Below are 18,680 nucleotides of genomic sequence, written 5' to 3' on the forward strand. Positions count from 1 at the left end.
TCAGACTTGCATTTTGTTTCATGTGACCATTAAGGAGCCACTGAATGCTTATGAGCAAGCAACTATGGGACCAATCCCTGGTAGGCAATGAGGATAAAGTCCCTTGCCTGGAAGCACAAAACCGCTGTAGTCAGGACTCAAACCAGGGACGTCATGATTGATAATCCATGGTCCTATCTACTAACCTACAACAGCTTCTTAACCTGTTGAAGACTAGTCCTGAGTATACCTGGGCAGGTGTCTATGGAACATAGGTGTTGTAGCAAAATCAAACCGTCCTCAACGGGTTAATATGATTGTCATTTCTGGGGATAAATGAGACTTAACAATGCATACACAGTACAGTATTGTATACAAATGTTCATAAGTAGAAATGACTTACTGAATATTTGCCAGTGTTGGATGGATGAAAGTAGGAATCCGTTGCCACGAAAAACTTCTTGAGATGCTCTTGGCAGGTGTTTGTATGCCCCTACAAACCACAGAATAGCACTGAAATCAGTACATCTATATAGCATAGTGTAAGTTAAGAATACTCACACACCCTGGAATGGAATCAGGTTAAGCACAGAACATTTCCAGTAAGTTTATATACTCACACTGTAATTCACATTCACATTGCTATAATGAGCTCCACACATCTTACTAAGAACAGCATAATTTTTCTACAACCTTGTATGCATTTCATATTAACCATACTTTTAATTCTTTAGCCTCATTCCCCCCACAACTTCTAATGCGACATACAATATGGAATAATTATATAAGTAAACAATCATATAGGTCATTTTCATAATTTTTCATGTCATGTTTTTGCACATGCATATAATTAATGCATTTTATTCTCTCTCTTTTGAACATCACAATTTGTTCTTACTAGCATTGACACAATCCATGTGGTGAGGGGCCCAACATCAAAGCCTTTCCCATTTCTAGCCACTTGGAGCTTCTTGGAGCCAACTGGTAGACTGAGGCCTCTCAGAAAGCAGGTGAAAATCTGGGGAAGCAACCAACCAGACAGAAGTGACCATTATAGGCTCCCAGGATGCCTACTGCCAGGTAATTTTATAGGTGAAGGCATACTGTACAAACTGGCCCATATTTTCAATCTTAAGTATCCAAACGAAGTCAGCAAAATCTATAATTTCTATGAAGAGGATGTATTGAGAAACCATCACTGATCAACAAAAGTCATAATGAAGTGTGTGTGTATGTGTGTGTGCATCTGTCTGTCTGTATGTCTGTCTGTGCAGAAAAAAAATGACCCTGGCCTGTAAAAAAGATTAAGCCTGTTGTGCTACAACAAATTCCAGACAAAGAGATATGTGATAATAATGTGAACCCTGTTAGAAAATAATCTCCACATATTGTGATACAACAAATTCCAGACAAAGAGATATGTGATGATAATGTGAACCCTGTTAGAAAATAATCTCCACATATTTCTAAATTTTCAACAGCACTGCCATGTCATGCTGCTGAGTATTGTAATAAACACAAAGGGATATATTGAGCAGACCTTTCCACATATCAATTACAATCCTGACAAATGAGTTCGTAAAGGCCAAGAATAGGACTATTCATAAGCAAGTAGTACAGCAATGTATAAAAAGTAACTACAAAATTTGGAAGGAGATATGATTGTTGTACCTTGGGTATGTGAGGGGTCCAATCGATGTACCCAATGTTCTCTGATGCTAGTCTGGCAAACAAATCTACCAGAGCCTGTGATGAAGTGGAAGAGAAAAAAGATGAGAGGTAAAATTTGGTTGTCATGGATGAAAAATCAGATCAATTTACATACAATACCACAAAGATTTTATTTCTTGATTTCATTCTTGGCTTTGAAGAACACAATTTACAAAATAAAAGAGATATGTGCAACATAAACATGGCAGCTTTCTTTGACTGAACTAAAATATACATATTGAGCAATAGTGTGGGACAATCACAAAATAGCAACTAATAATATCACAGGCAGTTTCAAGATACTAAATACTAACATTACTTCTTAACTGCAAGAAACCAATTTAAGTGTTACACTGAAAATTAAATAAATTGAAGACTATCAATATACTGTTACCAAATTTATTCAAACTGTGTCTTGTACATTTATGAAATTTCTGAATATGCCAATTAACTTCCAACATTTGTGAATAAAGTCATGGTCATAAAGAGTAAAACATAACTGTCATAATGAAAAAAAAAAGTGAGGAAAGAGCAATGTTGTGAAATAATTGTCATAGAAAGCTACAGGAGGAATGCCAAATCCAGTGGGAACAGCAGCTGTGATGTTTCTCGCTCATGGATATCAAACTACTTCCTGTTTGCTCACAGCATCTCCTCTAAATGTAAACAAATATTGCGCAACTGTTTGTTTACATAGTAATACCACACCACCTTCATCTGCCAAAAGTGTAAAATTGGCATCATATATGACAGAAATGAAAGATATAATAAGACTTACGGACTCTATGCAGGGTGAGTTCTGAGAGTTACTCCAAATGTTAATCATCTCATCTAGCCACAACCTGGAGGGGGATGAGAGAGCAAAAGTGTGCAAATGTTCCAAACATCAAAATCTCAAAAAGTGCAGAGAGCTGTTCTTAAATAAACAGATGAATATATGCGTACTGTAAAAGGGGTTATTTTCGTGCGACTAATTTTTCGTGCTTGTCCGGGTAAGAGGAGTTTCGCGTGTTTTTATTTCCGCGGAATCAAGACACCAAGTACAGGTACATATGGCAAACAAAAACATTCACGCGCTTTTATTTTCGCGCTAGTGTCTGGTTGCGCGAAATGCGCGAAAATTTCAACACCGCGAAAATTTCCACTTTTACAGTATTAGATCACAGAACTACACAGGAGAAAAATGCGTAGATATAAGAGTAAATATGTACTGGTACTCAGTTTATATGAGTATGCTTTGCAGTAACGGTACTTAGGATTTAAAACATAATATAGACATCTAAAGATTATATGGCAACTAATATTAATGATCTAATGTCATGTCTAGGAAATGTAGGTCAGACAGTGAGGCTGAACTCACTTGAATCCCTTCTGGTGCTGCTCTGGTGGGAGTAATGTAGGCATGAAGGCCTCAATGTAGAGGATTCCCTTGGTCATGGTTTCATCAAATGGACACAGTAGGGGGCGCCATTCGTCCAGCATTTCCTGGGTACTCTCAACAGAAAAGTACCTGTGACAAAAAAACCAACCACCCAAAATCAAGATAGAAGAAATACAGTGCATTTCCATTATAATGAGCACGGTTGTAACATAATTCTTGTTATAATGAAGTATTAATTCAGGTCCCCATATTACTGCGTATATATCATTTTGATTTAATGAAAGAACTGCCCGTCCCAAGAGCTTTGATATAACTGGAGTTGCCTTTTCTAAAACTCATATATCTCATTTGTAATTCATTTTCAGCATTTATAGTCCACACAGAACTGCTTTAAAACATCTAGGCCTACATGCAAATGATAAGTGACTTTGAATAATCATACCAAGTATAGAATCTATGCCAACCAATTTCTCTTTTTTGGAATGGTATAACTGTAAGCGTGCTTTATTTCAAATACTATATATCATTTGGGCTGACCCTTGATATTAGTATGTGTGTGTGTGTTGGGTGTGTGTGTGTGTGTGTGTGTATGTTTGAGTGTGTGTGCGTGGGTGAGTTAGTGTGCGATACACGTGCGCGTGTATTATATAGTTAGTCAAATTTGCGTAAAGAATATGAGGTATTCATCAACATAGATATAGTCACCTTTATAATGATCTCTCTTTTTTTGGAGACATGATGATGGTTTTTTATTTTGGATAATATTACTCTAACAATAATTAATATTTAATAGTTGTATTTTTTTTTCTTCATATGAGCTCCCTCGTGGAGACGATATGAGCTCCCTTGTGGAGACATCAGGGTACAGCTAATATTCTTGTTTAATATCCGTAAGATTTATTTGTTTTACATTAGTATTGTCTGGGGCAAATTTTTTTATGTATAGGGCCCCAATTTTTCTCTGTTTCTCTTCATTCTTTAAAACAACAACAACAACAATGCCAGCAAATCTTCAGGAAAACTGATATGTTCTTAATAAGCAGAGTTTCATCTCTTTGGTACACGCTGAATAGTATTCATACTATATATAAAAAAAGAATGGAAACTTCTCTTTTCCTTTGGAATCATATTGTACCTAGTATATACGAAGTTCAAAAATGATTTTAATGTATAACTGGCCAGAAGATAAAAAAAATAAGTCAAACAAAACAACCACAAATGTGACCATACACATTGTATTCCTGCGTGATCCAGCAAAACTGTAAACAACCCATAGATATATAAAACAATTCAAAAAATGACAAAGAAGAGCAGTGTCCATTCGCACCAAGGAGATATTAATAGGCAGAAGGCTTAGGAAGGTTCTTTTGTTGTTGCTGGAATACAAATCACTGCTCTTGGACAATTAAGACAACTCCACACTTGTTTACATGGTGGGCTTGCTCTTTTTTTTTTTTCTTTTTATTGCAGGCTAGATCCCTAAATGGTAAACAGTGCACTAGTTTCAGTATTGCTAATTCGCATCCTATAAAGATGATTTGTCAATGGCAATCTCTGAGAGTTAATCTCGATCAAGTTACTTACGGTCTTGACACCCTGATCAGACTCTTGAGTCTGTTTTCCAGGGAGCTGTGGAAAAGAAAGAACAGAAGGTCACCCATCAAAGTTGGTAGTCTCAGTCAAAATCTACATCAAGTACTTTATGATAAAACAAGAAGAACCTGTCATTTATGAACAATGATATCCAGTGGGAGTGATCTCTTGGAGTAGAGTTCTCCCTATTTAAAAGTAATCTTTTTTTTTTTTGACGTCAGGAAAAATTAAAAGCATCTGCAGCAATATCAAACATTGACACTGTAGTACAAATTGCAATTCTGGCCTAAAAATCCATTTTGATGTTTGATTTATAAAAAATGCAACTTCAAAAGTTCTTCAGTGAAACCCTGAAATAAGTAGGTTGCCGGAATCGCCAATTTGACCTGATACTGCACCAGACAATTCTCAATACTTTGTAACCTGAAACAATCAAGATGCATTTTTTCAGCTCAAATTTAGCACCACATAAACGATAATAGGAGCATCATTTCTCTATACAGAGACACACCGGCCCCGTCTTATAAAGACTTGTGATTGATTCAAATCAATCACAACTTTACAATTGAATGCAAATCCATCTTATAAAAAAGTTATGATTGAAATTAAGATGGAAAACTGCAATAAATCAATCACAGGTTGCGATTGATTAGAGCTTTCAAGAGATTTGTGATTGATTGATTTCTATCACAAGTTTTATAAGACAGGGCCCAGTTAAATCAACAATGCTGTTTCTTCTTCTGATCACTAATACTGAGCACCTGTACAGGCATGCAAGTTCAAATCATCTAAAAAATTAAAACATGAAACCAGTGCCTTTGTGAAACAACTACAAATTCAGCAAAACTTACAATCACTGGTATTAAGTATTAATGGGCATGAAGATTTTATGATACTAACAGTTGTAGAGTGTTGCCAGAAATTCATCATACCCATCCAGGAATGAAAATTGAATGCTGTGAAATGTCCTCTTCTAAAGTCACATTAGCAATCACAACAACAATGATAACAATAGAAACATGCACTCACTGTGGAAACCATTCCAGGCCAAGAGGTTCATACTGTGAGTATATCACTCTCTCCACAATCTTGTACAGAGGTTTCCATGGTATTGTGATGTCATCACGAGACAGCAAGTTCCTCTTTCTGCGTGTTTCAAGATGAAAACATTGACATTAAATTGTCCTAAATTTGTGTGCAAGGAAGTCTTATTGTCGTTCTGAAACTTGACACTATCTTACTAATTTCTGTGCTTAATTTGACAAAACAAGGACAAATCAATAAGACAAAGATTTACAAAAATTGTTTCCAAAATAAACTCACAGAATGAAGGGGACAGCAACTTTTAGCCTAATTTTATTAATACATCATAAAGAAATACAACCAATAATTCTATTGGTAAATGCACATCTATGAATATAATGTAGGTCATCATGTTAGGAAATCATACCAACTGAATTTGTAAAGCAAAAGCAACATGTTCAAACTCTGGCACACCTTGTTGTAATATTACCCCTTAATCTGTCATTGAAAGTCTCCCTAAAGTCATAACATGCCCTGGGTAGTTTACCTAGTACTTTACTGAGTATTTCCTTTTTCATTTCTGTTTTTTCTTTCCCCCAATTAATGTGGAAAGCAAATTCTCTTCCTGGCCTATAAAATTGTGTGCAGATAAACTTTTCATGTTGACACTGTAAATATTGACAGACTGTGAGACAGGCAGCAAAACACAATGTCACCAGGAATGACAACAAAATGGCACCTTTCAATTGAGTCCAGTCATCCGATACTTACCAAGCCTGGAAATTCCCGATGACGTAATGTGCACACTGAGTTGCATCGTCTTGGCATATATTAGGTAAGCATACAAAGAGCATCTAATCTCAAGGCCACCAACACATGTACATATGGCTGCCCTCAATTTATGCTGAGTCATGGTAGAGAGCAGATAACCCTCAAACAATTGAAATCAATAAAATTCATCAATATTCTTAAATGAGTCTTCTTAACATTAATTACTGTATCAGGACATTTCTGACATAACTCACAAGTGAAGATTTTGGATTTTTCTCTCACTTCACTCATACATTGCATGAAGAGGCAGGTTTGTTTGTGTATAGAGTATGATACAAATTTCCTGACAAGACCTACTGACTATGGCAGAGAACTTATCCTATGTCTTCTTTCATGCATTCAAACCTACATTAATTTGAATTGATCCTTTTCTCTCTAGTTCACTGTCATGTTCACCTTTTAAAATGACATGACTCAAGAAGCTGGGTCAATAATTATTTGGTCACATGGACCAGTCCACACAGCAATCAGTAATAATATCTCCGATTGATGTAAAGTATGTGATACAGTGCACTCTCGTTATAACGAACACGGTTATAATGAAATTTCGTTATAACGAAGTAAAACTTCTGGTCCCAAAATCATCGCCATTAAAGGACAAGTTCACCTTCATAAACATAAGGATTGAGAGAATGTAGCAATATTAGTAGAACACATCAGTGAAAGTTTGAGGAAAATCAGACAATCCGTTCAAAAGTTATGAATTTTTGAAGTTTTTGTGCAGTAACCGCTGGATGAGAAGACTACTGCAGTGTATGTATAACTTAGATGTCACATGCGTACAACAATATAAAGGAAAATATAAAGAGAATTTCACAAAACTCCATCTTTTGAAAAAAGTACACATTCCCCTGACTCGTTACCGACAAATGTTATGGGTAATATTATTCCCCCCGCCTTTAGAAAGAGGCAAGTCAAGTGCTCTTTTATTATGCGAAAAAAGTGAAAATATGTTGAATTTTCTTTTACATTTTCTTTATACTGTTGTACGCATATGACTCACAAGCTGTAGTAGTCTCCTCATCCAGCGGTTCCAACACAAAAATTTTAAAAATTCATAACTTTTGCATCGATTGTCCAATTTTCCTCAAACTTTCACTGATGTGTTCTACTATTATTGTTGCATTCTCTCATTCCTTATGTTTATGAAGGTGAACTTGTCCTTTAAAGTCTATGGTACAAAATTTGCTTATAACGAACACGGTTAGAGCGAAATTTTCGTTATAACGAAGTCTTTTCCGAGCACCACTGACAAAGAAAAACAAAAGAAATGCGCTCCGTTATAACGAAATGTGGATCGCTTTCGAAAATACGTAGCGGACCAAGGCACTTACAGCGTCTCTGCATGGGCGAACGCGTCACATCACTGTGTGTTTGCTTGGTGTGTCACGCACAGTTTCCGAGGGGAACTTGCGTTATTGTAATACAATAATCTGATATTGATTAACTATTTGTTTTATTGTTCACATAACTTTCCAGTGTATGACGAGTATTCAACAAACAGAATATCCCTATGCGTGGCTTCCTTGTTTTCGTTATATATTGTATTTGTTCGGTTATAATGGAATTTCGTTATAACGAAAAAAAAAACGCCAGTCCCGAGCATTTCAGTATAACGGGAGTGCACTGTAGTATCAGTTCTATAATGTGTTCAGTACCTAGAAATTGATAATGGTACCATGATTCATGGGACTACAAACCCTCAAATCTAAGACTTTTTTTATGCATCTGTCTGAAAATATTAAACACTGAATTCATTTTCTTGTTGACAGACAGAAATAGTGTGCAAAAACTGTATAAAAAAAAAAGAGTATGAACTTGTTACCCTTTTCATTCCGTATGCAAATACATTTCAAACATCCCTTCTCCAAGATGCAAAAAGTTGAGTTTTTTGTTTTAATTTTTCAGAAATAGCCAGTAGCCAAAGATAGGAAACACATAGAATCTTTTTGTTGATAAAGCCCTGAATTATATAGTAGTGTCATCAATGTATACATGACAGTAATTTCTAATGTATTTAAAACCCATTCTTTTCATTAACATCTACCGATACCATAAAATGAATAAGATCCACTGAAATATTAGTAAATAATGCCTCCGGCACCACTTCGTGGCGGAGGCATAAAAAAACAAACAAACATACAAACACACAAAAGTTTGAATAGGAGATGTCTGAGAAGCACATTGTTTAAATCTCATGCCCTAAAGAGATTGTTGGTTAAACATTGTGACAGCTTACTTCAAGAGCATAACAAGGATCCTTGCGAACTCTGACATGAGTTTGAATTCCAGGTCAGGTATGTTGAGAAGTTCCAGGTAGAGGTTGATGAAAGCAATGTGTTCCTCCTTGCTAAACTTCCTGCCATAGTAGCGGATGTACCTGCAATTTGTGAAATAATTTGCACATTGTTGCCTAATAGAATACTGAACCTCTTACAGGAGTTAATGACAGCCAAATTTTTATTTTTTTTATTTTTTGAACACACCAACAAGAACCATGTTTATATTGACTGTGATGAAAAAAAAAACAAACTTTAACATGTTGGGATCAAGCATTCCAAAATTAACCTAAAAATTAAGTTCAAGGGGCTAATGTACATGTACTTCCATATCCATGTAAATTGAAATATCTCAAATTGTACAAAAGCAAATAACACCAAAATCACTGGATTATACTTTAATATACTGAGTCTATTTCCAATACTTTCATAACTTTGAACCAAAGTGGTTATCCTGAAGCATTGATATAGACGCTGACTTTCATTATCATGTTGTTGCTGAAAACAACCCACTCTTTGTATTAAAGCAATAACAGCTTATGTTGCCAGCACAATCTGAAACTGAAGTAAGTCTTCTAATATTATGCAACATATCTTTCAAGTAAATCAGGAGCTACAAATCAACCTTGAAAGAAGCCAGCTGAGAAATGCCTTGTGTGTGTGCATGGTCTGTCTGTGTCTGAGTGCACACTTGGAACTGCATTTCTCATAAACTTCATTCAACTTGTCATAAATCATTTGTACACTGGTTTTTAGCTTCTCTGGTTGTACTTGAATTGTGAAAGATACTTGTACGTCACATAATATAGACAATAGAATTCAGATGTCTAACTTCATTTTCAGATTGCTCAGGCAGCAGTGTACGTCGTAAAATGCTAATGAAGATGCTTGAGCCAGTACAGTAGGGAATGTTGTTTTGAGCGATGACATGAAAGTCGACATTGATATTGAACGCTTTCTTATGACTTACATTAGTGCACAGTTCAAAAGGCTAGATTTGACTCTCTGAGTAGCTGAGATAGTAGAATTCACATGTTCGAACCATTGAAAAGAAGAAGCCAAATAAAAATATCAATTGACAAACAACCCGCAGTAAAATTTGACCTCTGGTGCCAAAATTTGACTGCACACAATAGCATAAATTTTACAATTGTAAATCTATTTTATTTGCAAAATTATAATCTAAAGCAAGTCGCACATAATATGCAAACGCCGTCCAAAATTTGACCCCCGTCTCCATGTAAAATATAAACTAGAGAGGGGCCGTCAAAGGCGGCAGACCCACGCCTAAGTACAAAGTCGGGGTAAACATAATGTGCATTCGGTCATCTACCAGAATTCGGCCACTTAATTGCCAGTGTGCTTTATCACCAGCCAGTGAGTTCTACCAAAGATCGTACACTGAAGTGTACGATCTTTGGTTCTACAGTCACATCACACGCAAATCACATAATTACACATACGGTATTAACACTCATTCACGTACAGGAAAGTCCTTAAGTCTCCTCCAAAAATCCATCGAAAATCCCAAATTCCACCGTCAAAAGTGCAGAATCGGAACTTTTCCAAGCGCGCGCGAATTAAGTCCAGTTTTAAGAGTATTGTCTACGCGACGGGTCGCGGAAAAAGCGCTAAAAATCGAGAAATACGCCGTTTTCTTGCGGGATATTTTGATTATAGCAAGCCGAGAGTGTGATGATATCAAAGGTCGTATGAGTGTACGATCTTTGATGGTATCCACAAAAGCAAAAAAGAAAAACAAAATTTACGTACCCCCTAGGCAATTACCCCTATGATTAGTGTCTACGGGAATTATTCAATGCAAGGGTTGAATGCAAATGTCTACTGCACCAGTATTCGGCCACCAACGAGCGCCGCAACGTCCCCGGTGCAATTTTGCACCAACAGTGTAGAGCGCGATGCATTTTCAGCGGCCTTGCACACGCATTGACATTGAGCACGCATATCGTGCAGTGTGACTGCGACCGAGCAAAATGCTCCTCCAACGAAAAAAACAATCAATGTTAATTTGAAAAAATCATCAAATATCAAAGGTCGTATGAGTGTACGATCTTTGATGGTATCCACAAAAGCAAAAAAGAAAAACAAAATTTACGTACCCCCTAGGCAATTACCCCTATGATTAGTGTCTACGGGAATTATTCAATGCAAGGGTTGAATGCAAATGTCTACTGCACCAGTATTCGGCCACCAACGAGCGCCGCAACGTCCCCGGTGCAATTTTGCACCAACAGTGTAGAGCGCGATGCATTTTCAGCGGCCTTGCACACGCATTGACATTGAGCACGCATATCGTGCAGTGTGACTGCGACCGAGCAAAATGCTCCTCCAACGAAAAAAACAATCAATGTTAATTTGAAAAATCATCAAAATACGGGCCAGTTTGTGATGACGGAGAACGAACTTTCATAAATCTAGAAGGACATAGTCCCTCAAATAGGCCTAAACGTAAATTTCGGAATTCTTACGAACATTTGAGCAGCGAAGTCGGATCGTTGGGGAGTTTATGTCTTCGTATGGTAGCGGAAAATCGCAAAGTGAGAAACGGGAAATTTTCGGAATGGTCACTATACCATGGGGTCAAAACTTCAAGGTCACACAGAATTTGCAAGGGTCAACCGATTATCACCAAAATCTAATCGATTCTTTCCTGTCATTATCCAAACATTCCCTGAACATTTCGTGCAAATCCGTTTACCCGTTCTCTTGTTATCTTGTACACAAACAAACAAACAAACAAACAAACAAACAAAAAACAAAAAAACAAACAAACAAACAAACAAACAAACAAACAAACAAACATACGGAACCCTTTACATAACCCCCTGCCGATTTTCATCGGCGTGGGTAACTAGGCCCTATGCTTTTGCGTGTGGTCAAATTTAGGCATGGGAGGTCGAACCTTGGACAATTTGCGTTTAGGGTAACATCCCCAATATTCGGTCACTTAAGCTTTTTTGCAATATTTTTCAAAATGATACAAACATACATCATATCTACAGCAATGTATGTGAAATATATCAAATTTCTTTAATCTCAATTTTCATTTTGTTAAATATCACACAGAATTTTACAAAATCGCAAAATATATGACCTTCAAAATTCCCCAGTACCGTAGTTATGGGTAAACTCGGCATAGCGGGTAAACTCAGCCCCCAGTGCACACGTTACAGCTAGTTATAATGCGCGCGCTGGGGGCCGAGTTTACCCGCTAGGCCGAGTTTACCCATAACTACGGTATACGGTCACCGCCTCCAGTATTCGGTCATGCGATATTCGCGTTCAAAGTCAATGCGTGTTCAAGGCAGCTGAAAAACGCGCGCGCGCGCTTCCTTGTTGGCGCAAAATTGCATTGGGGACGTTGCGGCACCCGTTGGTGACCGAATACTGGGAACTCAGCACTTGCATTCAACCCTTGTACAATATATGAGACACTGTATCGGCACGTATGGAAATTTTGTTTTTCTTTTGCATTTTTGAGGATACCATCACACTCCAAGCTTGCGATAAGCAAAAAATCCCGCGAGAAAACGGCCTATTTCTCGATTTTTAGCACTTTTTCGGCGACCCGTACTCTTAAAACTGGGCCTTATCCGCGCACGCTTTTGGAAAGTAGCGCTGATTCTGCATTTTTGACGGTAAAATTTGGGATTTTGGATGGATTTTTGGAGAGAGCTAAGGGAGTTTCCTGTTGTGAATGAGTGTGCAAGTATGTGAATTGATGTGATTTGTGTGTGTTGTGACAGTTGAACTTACTGGCTGGTGACTAGTGATAAGTGACCGAATACCGGTAGCTGACCGAATACTGGTGCTCTTTCCCTACATGTAGAGAGGGTTCTAGGTGGTGGTCAAATTCTACTGGACAACATTAAATTTTTAACTTATAACTTAAATAGAGGAATTACACTCAGGCAGCTTGCTTTACACTTGTAAAGTTGCTAAACTTGTCTAGATCTTTCAGTGGAATCCCTCAAGTCTAACGTTAGATTCATATGCTCGGTGGAAGTGAGCTCAGCCTCAGTCAGCATGGTCGTGATGCCAGGTCAGCAGCAAATGAAAATGCGCTCTGGTTAAGCAATCCACATTTAATTCATTCATCTATATTAATCTGATAAATTCACATAAAAGTAGAACCGATACAGTGAAACAAACTCAGTGAATTATTTTTTTTCTAAAATAAACTAACATGGCTCGATGTTCTCCTGATGTTTACAGTTAGACATTAGACCATAGCAGACATCTAACGTTACAATTTTTTACTGACTTACGATGAAAACTTTCCTGTCCAGAACACCACTCCAGGCCGGAGTTCCCTGAGCTGTACTGCGAGCGACAAGTTGGTTTTAATTTCAACCAGTTGTCTGCTTGATTCCCCATCTAGACAGTCTGAATACGGTAACAGTTTGTTGTACACAACCTCCTTCTGAAAACGCGATTGTCGTTGTTCTGCATCCGCAACACCTTCATGACTATGGTCATCCATCTTTTCCAAACTGTGAAGTGGCATTTATCGCAAGTAACAAGTCATGCCCGTATTTATACTGTGCATGTCAAACCCGTACAATCACCGGTGTATTCCACATACAATGGTTCTAACCATCTTACGATTCATTGTACATTATTCGGCATAGTGTTCGCCGACTAGTGTAGCTCCTCATGATCAGCAAAGTAAGCTAACTAGATCTATAGCAAATACCGCACATTTTACAGTAACTTTTTAAAATATATATGCAGTAACTTGGGTACTTTAGCCTAAATAATACCATGATTACACATATATTAATTTTAAATATTTCTTTGTTGCATGATTATACATGAAATCGTTAATTATTTAATAAGATTATAGTAAGATATCGAACGAGGTATTTAGTTACGACTTCGGGATTGGAATGGCTTCTGCTATCGCGGGAAGGATGGCACTTAAATCAATAGATTTCGAAATATTCGGTAGAGTTCAAGGTGAGCTAATTATTTTATGGTACTTTACTTCCAACGTTTTTTTTCATATCTGCCTTTTTCATTCACTGAAACATTATTCACCAGAAATTATACTGCTCCTTACAGATAGGGCATAGGGTCCCCTACGTCTACCAAACATCTTCTACCGACTGTACCGTATTTACACGCACCTTGCACCCACCCATTGACATGTACCATTTGTACAATGGAGATGGAGCGAGCGAGCGAGCTTGACCGAGAGATCGGTCTGCATCATATCTTCATCTTGTCGCGGATGATAAATTTCATGTTCGTTCCGCGCTCGGGGATCCGTACGGAGACTGCGAGCTGCGTCTGGCTTCACGGAATGCGGGCCGTAAAAGTAATAAAAAAAATTATAAAAAAAAAATCTTCCGGACAGATGTATTTTTCTGTCTAGTGAGTGTAGAGGGTAGAGCCTGTCACGAAGATCTACACTCGACTCCTTAGCTGAACATCTAACCCCGGCGCGGGGCGCTGTACTGTCATTGGGGTCGCTGCTGCGGTTAAATTACTGAACATCTAGATCTACATACACAATTCTACTTTGCCTTGTCCTGGAAGAGTTTCTGGTTAAAACCATCTGATGTACATACACAAATCTACTTTGCCTTGTCCTTGAAGAGTTTCTGGTTAAAACCATCTGAAAACTGTGCATAGCTGTCGTGGGCAAAGGTGATCAGGACTCAAAAACAAGTTTAGTAGCATATTAATGGTTGGTAGGCCTACTGAGGCCCATATAGTTTACCAAAAACTTGAAATATAATATTAAAGGCAGAGCGCATGCTTTTTTCTTCGTATTATTATATTATTGTGGATCTGAGATAAAAAAAAAAAAATTAAGGTGAGACATAAGAGAGAAGTGTGGTGGATGTGATGCATGATGTCTTACATGAATACATATACAGTTGAACCTCTCGTATCCGGACAAGTCGGGACCGGGGCTCATCCAGATAAGGGATTTGGCCGGATACGGGAGACTCAATGCTTTATACATGTACATACACATGTACTGATGTAGCCCATTGTAGTACCACATGTAGTAATGTGTATACTGCAACCTTTTCATTGTTACATTTGGGGATGTTTGGGGATGTTAAAATGTCTGAAGGTAAGCAATTTGGAAGGAAATTTGATGTAATATGTATGTCAATCATGTTGGAAGTAATATGTAATTCATGTGTGTTTGTGTAGGAGTTCTCGAGGAGTTGGGAATCCCCCTTTCCTCCCGTATGGCTTTATTTTTTTTTTAAAAATTCACGGCGAGATTGTGTCCGTATAATAGAGAGATCCGGATAAAGGGAGGCCAGATAAGAGAGGCTCAACTGTATGTACAGTGTTGTCAAGGCATCAAGGTTGGTGTGTCTAGCTGGCAATAATTGAGTACCGGTTCTACTCAGTGGATCCAGAGCAGAGGGTGGCGCACCGGGTGCGCGCGCCCCTTTTTTTCTTAAACAAAAGAAATAAGAATAAAAAAATGGGGGGGGGGGCTTTGTGCCCCCTTTTAATTTTTCTAAAAAGGCGCCTTCCCTTTACGGAATTCCTGGATCTGCCCCTGCTACTACAGGTTCTATTAGTAGTACTGCTTCACTCGAATGGAACAAAGAAGTTGCCTGTATTCGATATATGGGAGGGAAGATAGAGCTAGACAATATATTAATATTATATACATATTGTACTTAACAGCAATGCTAGCCGTTACAGTTTTTTTGAAAAAGACTGAAGTTTTTCTCTTTTTATAGTACCAATGTAGCACTTTAATAGCACTTAAGCCTTAAACCCAGTGGCATGCCATCCTAATTTTTCTTTTTTTCCTTCTTTTTTTTTTCCATGGGACAATCCAGATTGGGTATGACAATGTGGAAATATGTGACCAAGGATGTGCATTATGATTGTTTACAGAGATAGATCTGATTTGATACTTCACATGATGCCCTTTTGGACTATTTCTATACATTGGTCTAGGACATTTGGGGCAGCAACAATATTAAAGACTGACTTTGGATTATATTGCATGATATGATCTAGTGCATTCTGACTGAATAGAGCCTGATACTTTTAACAGATTTGAAACTTTCTGTAAAACACTTATTTGTGTTTGCTTTCATGCAGGTGTATTCTTCCGAAAAGTAAGTACCAATCATTGTCTTTCTGTATTTTTATCACTAGGAAAAGTTAGGAAAATATGAAGATTGTCCACTTGGTTGAATGTACAGATAAACTGAATTAGAAGTCATTCAAATTATTTGAAACTTCTTGTTTTGTTTTCAGTTTGTGAAATGCATAAAGACAGAGTTTTTATTTTTATTTTATAGTCCTATTTATTGTAAATACTTGTATTTGTTCTTGCAGACAGATTGGGTCTGTCCCCAAGCAAACTAAAGAGGGTGTTTATAGTATTCCCTAGTCCTCTTTCCTGTAGTCTCCGCATATACTGTGCATTTGAAGTACTCACTTACTTTTTTCAAATTAATTTTGCTCTTATGCAGACCTATTCAGTCACATTTTTATATGGGAAATTGATCTTTGGTATAAGATGAAGTAGGGAAGACAGTTTGACCCTTTGTATCCAATGCTGCCCTTTCATTGAGTCCTAATGAACAATTTATGTCGGTGTTGTCGATCTAGCATACACGCCTCAAGGCAAAAGAATACAATCTGACAGGATGGGTGCAAAATACAAGCAGAGGAACCGTCATTGGGCAAGCACAAGGTTCGATGGACAAAATCAGTCAGATGTAAGTGCACATACTGAATGTGCAGAAACTCATCCACAGGAAATTTGCTTGTGAAACCAAAAGTTGATATCTACAGTAACAGTTACCGTAGTGATGTTAATCTATGTTTACCAAAGTGAACTGTTAGTAGTGTTTAAAAGAGACATTTGTGATATACAGCGATCTTATTAAAAAATCTACAGTGGATTGTCCTTATAAGAAGTCAGATATTACAAAACTCTTAAAACAAGATAATCTTACCTAGGTCACAACTCTTTGTATTTCTTTGTACCTTTGTTTAGTGAGAAACCTGATATAATAAGCTAATTGTAATGCCATTTAGGTCCTTGTTATAAATGAGGTACCCCTGTATACTGGTATTATGAGTGTGTTGCCAAGTCTTCCAGATTCTGTTGGAGGCTTCCCAGAATATCAAGTATCTCTTCTTGTCCAGACAAGAAAATTTAAATCCTCCCTGATTTTGGGATTACTTTTGCTGGCTGTGCTACATGTAACACACAACTACATGTACATGTATAGTGTTTTCTTGATTACTTATTGGAGTTTTCCCAAACTTTGTTCCAAGAATGTTTGCAGCCCTGATAATCTGAGTGCAAATATAAAGTGTATTTTGTTCCTTTGTTTGTTTGTTTGTTTTCAGGAAGAGGTGGCTGAGGACAAAAGGAAGCCCAAAGTCTAGGATTGACAAGGCAGTGTTTTCAAATGAGCAAGAAATAGAAACACTCACCTTCCAAACATTTGATATCATCAAGTAGATTGGTGTGTCCATCATAAAGATATACTTCTAGCTACAAGGCTGCCAGTAAATACATCTTGAAAAGTGTAAGGGACAGTGTACAAGCATACTTCCATCTTATTCTCACATCATAGTAGAGGGAAGATGGTCAGAAGTGATGGAACATATACTTGTATGTTTTAATGAAAATGTAGTGCTTCATAAATTTTATACATGGTAGAGTATGTTTAAAACGGTTGTTTAGGGGAAGTGTGATACACATCTGAATACCAGAGTTGTATTTAATGTACAGGTATGTGTGTGTGTGTGTGTGTGTTTGTGTGTATGTATGTTTGTGTTTTCTGTCTACCAGTATATGGGTGTGTGCACACAAGTTTACCTAAGGTACTTGCAGTCACATATTTTACCAAACTTTGAAGTGAATTTTTCTTGCAAATAACAAGTTGTTGTACATGTATGCACAGTACTCTGCATTCATAAGTTGTCAGGTCATCTGGGGTGACCGTGCAAAGTTTCCCGAAGGTGAAATATACAGCACCTCTTATGCATGCTGTTGGGCAAGTGCAGAAAAGATGACTGATGTTTTACTTTCTTCAGAAGTCTGTGAAGCAAGATGAAGTACAATGTATAAAACCACAAATTGTGTATAAGTGCACCCATACTTTGATTTTGTCGGCTTCATTTTCTTTTTATGAGCACAAACTATAATTTGGTAAACAAGCAAATATAAGTGATGAAATACAGTAGGATCAAAAGAATATAACTCGGCCATGTTCATGAATTCACTTGCTCGTAAATTGTATCATGTAACTGTACATGGCACAAGGCATTGTCTTTGAAGCATTAGTGCGCGAGATTTCAGATATCCTGAGATTGAGTTTGCGTGATGGAATATACATGTGCACAAAGTTCACTTTATCTTACATGCAGATAATAAGATGTAATTTTCTTACAATAGGGGACAGCTGCCCACTCCTGCCCAGTACAATGTACATCTGTACAAAAGTGTACATGTTCATGTATTTTGATTTTGTATTTGCACGACTGTATATGAGTTTGGTTGCAAAGATTAAATTATGAAAATACATGTACACTGTTCTTTGTTTATGGCTCACATCTATGTATGTGCTGTGTGAAAGTACATTTATATATGTGTATATACAGTATGTTCCCCCCCAAAAAAAAAACCAAAACAAAACAAAAACAAAAAAAAATTACAATCAGATTTTCGCATTGATAACACCCAATATGATTAAACTGTCTAAATGCTACTTGAGAGTCTTAAAATATAACATCTTAGCTCTATTTTGCAGAAAACCCCATTCAATTTGGTTATTGAAAGCAGTCACAGAGAAATGTGGATTGTTGTTAAAGCATGTCATGAGTCTGATTCTTCCACGTTTAGCACTTCG

At 37.3% G+C, this 18,680-nt stretch overlaps 2 protein-coding genes across 2 annotated transcripts in view; one reads left to right on the plus strand and one right to left on the minus strand.

Moving 5' to 3' along the window:
* The window catches only part of LOC139737194 (proteasome activator complex subunit 4-like), a 43,611-nt gene extending 30,280 nt beyond the window's left edge, over positions 1–13,331 (minus strand). The window contains exons 1-9 of the mRNA XM_071647871.1: positions 13,086–13,331; positions 8,757–8,897; positions 5,693–5,809; positions 4,655–4,699; positions 3,050–3,199; positions 2,468–2,531; positions 1,651–1,725; positions 878–997; positions 383–472 (exon numbers count right to left, since the gene is read on the minus strand). Of these exons, the coding sequence (XP_071503972.1) occupies positions 383–472; positions 878–997; positions 1,651–1,725; positions 2,468–2,531; positions 3,050–3,199; positions 4,655–4,699; positions 5,693–5,809; positions 8,757–8,897; positions 13,086–13,324 (1,041 nt within the window). The 5' untranslated portion in view covers positions 13,325–13,331. The remainder of the gene's footprint in view (positions 1–382; positions 473–877; positions 998–1,650; positions 1,726–2,467; positions 2,532–3,049; positions 3,200–4,654; positions 4,700–5,692; positions 5,810–8,756; positions 8,898–13,085) is intronic.
* A 378-nt stretch (positions 13,332–13,709) lies between these two features.
* LOC139737206 (acylphosphatase-1-like) lies at positions 13,710–17,748 on the plus strand. Its single transcript, XM_071647883.1, has 4 exons — positions 13,710–13,776; positions 15,907–15,923; positions 16,423–16,532; positions 17,173–17,748. The coding sequence occupies exons 1-4, from the start codon at positions 13,731–13,733 to the stop codon at positions 17,285–17,287; spliced, it is 288 nt and encodes a 95-aa protein (XP_071503984.1). The 5' UTR covers positions 13,710–13,730; the 3' UTR covers positions 17,288–17,748.
* Positions 17,749–18,680: the final 932 nt, after the last annotated feature.

The sequence above is a fragment of the Diadema antillarum genome, unplaced genomic scaffold (genome assembly GCF_040938485.1).
Source record: "Diadema antillarum isolate AM-2024a unplaced genomic scaffold, OU_Dant_1.0 seq00000685_RagTag, whole genome shotgun sequence".
Taxonomy (NCBI): Eukaryota; Metazoa; Echinodermata; class Echinoidea; order Diadematoida; family Diadematidae; genus Diadema; species Diadema antillarum.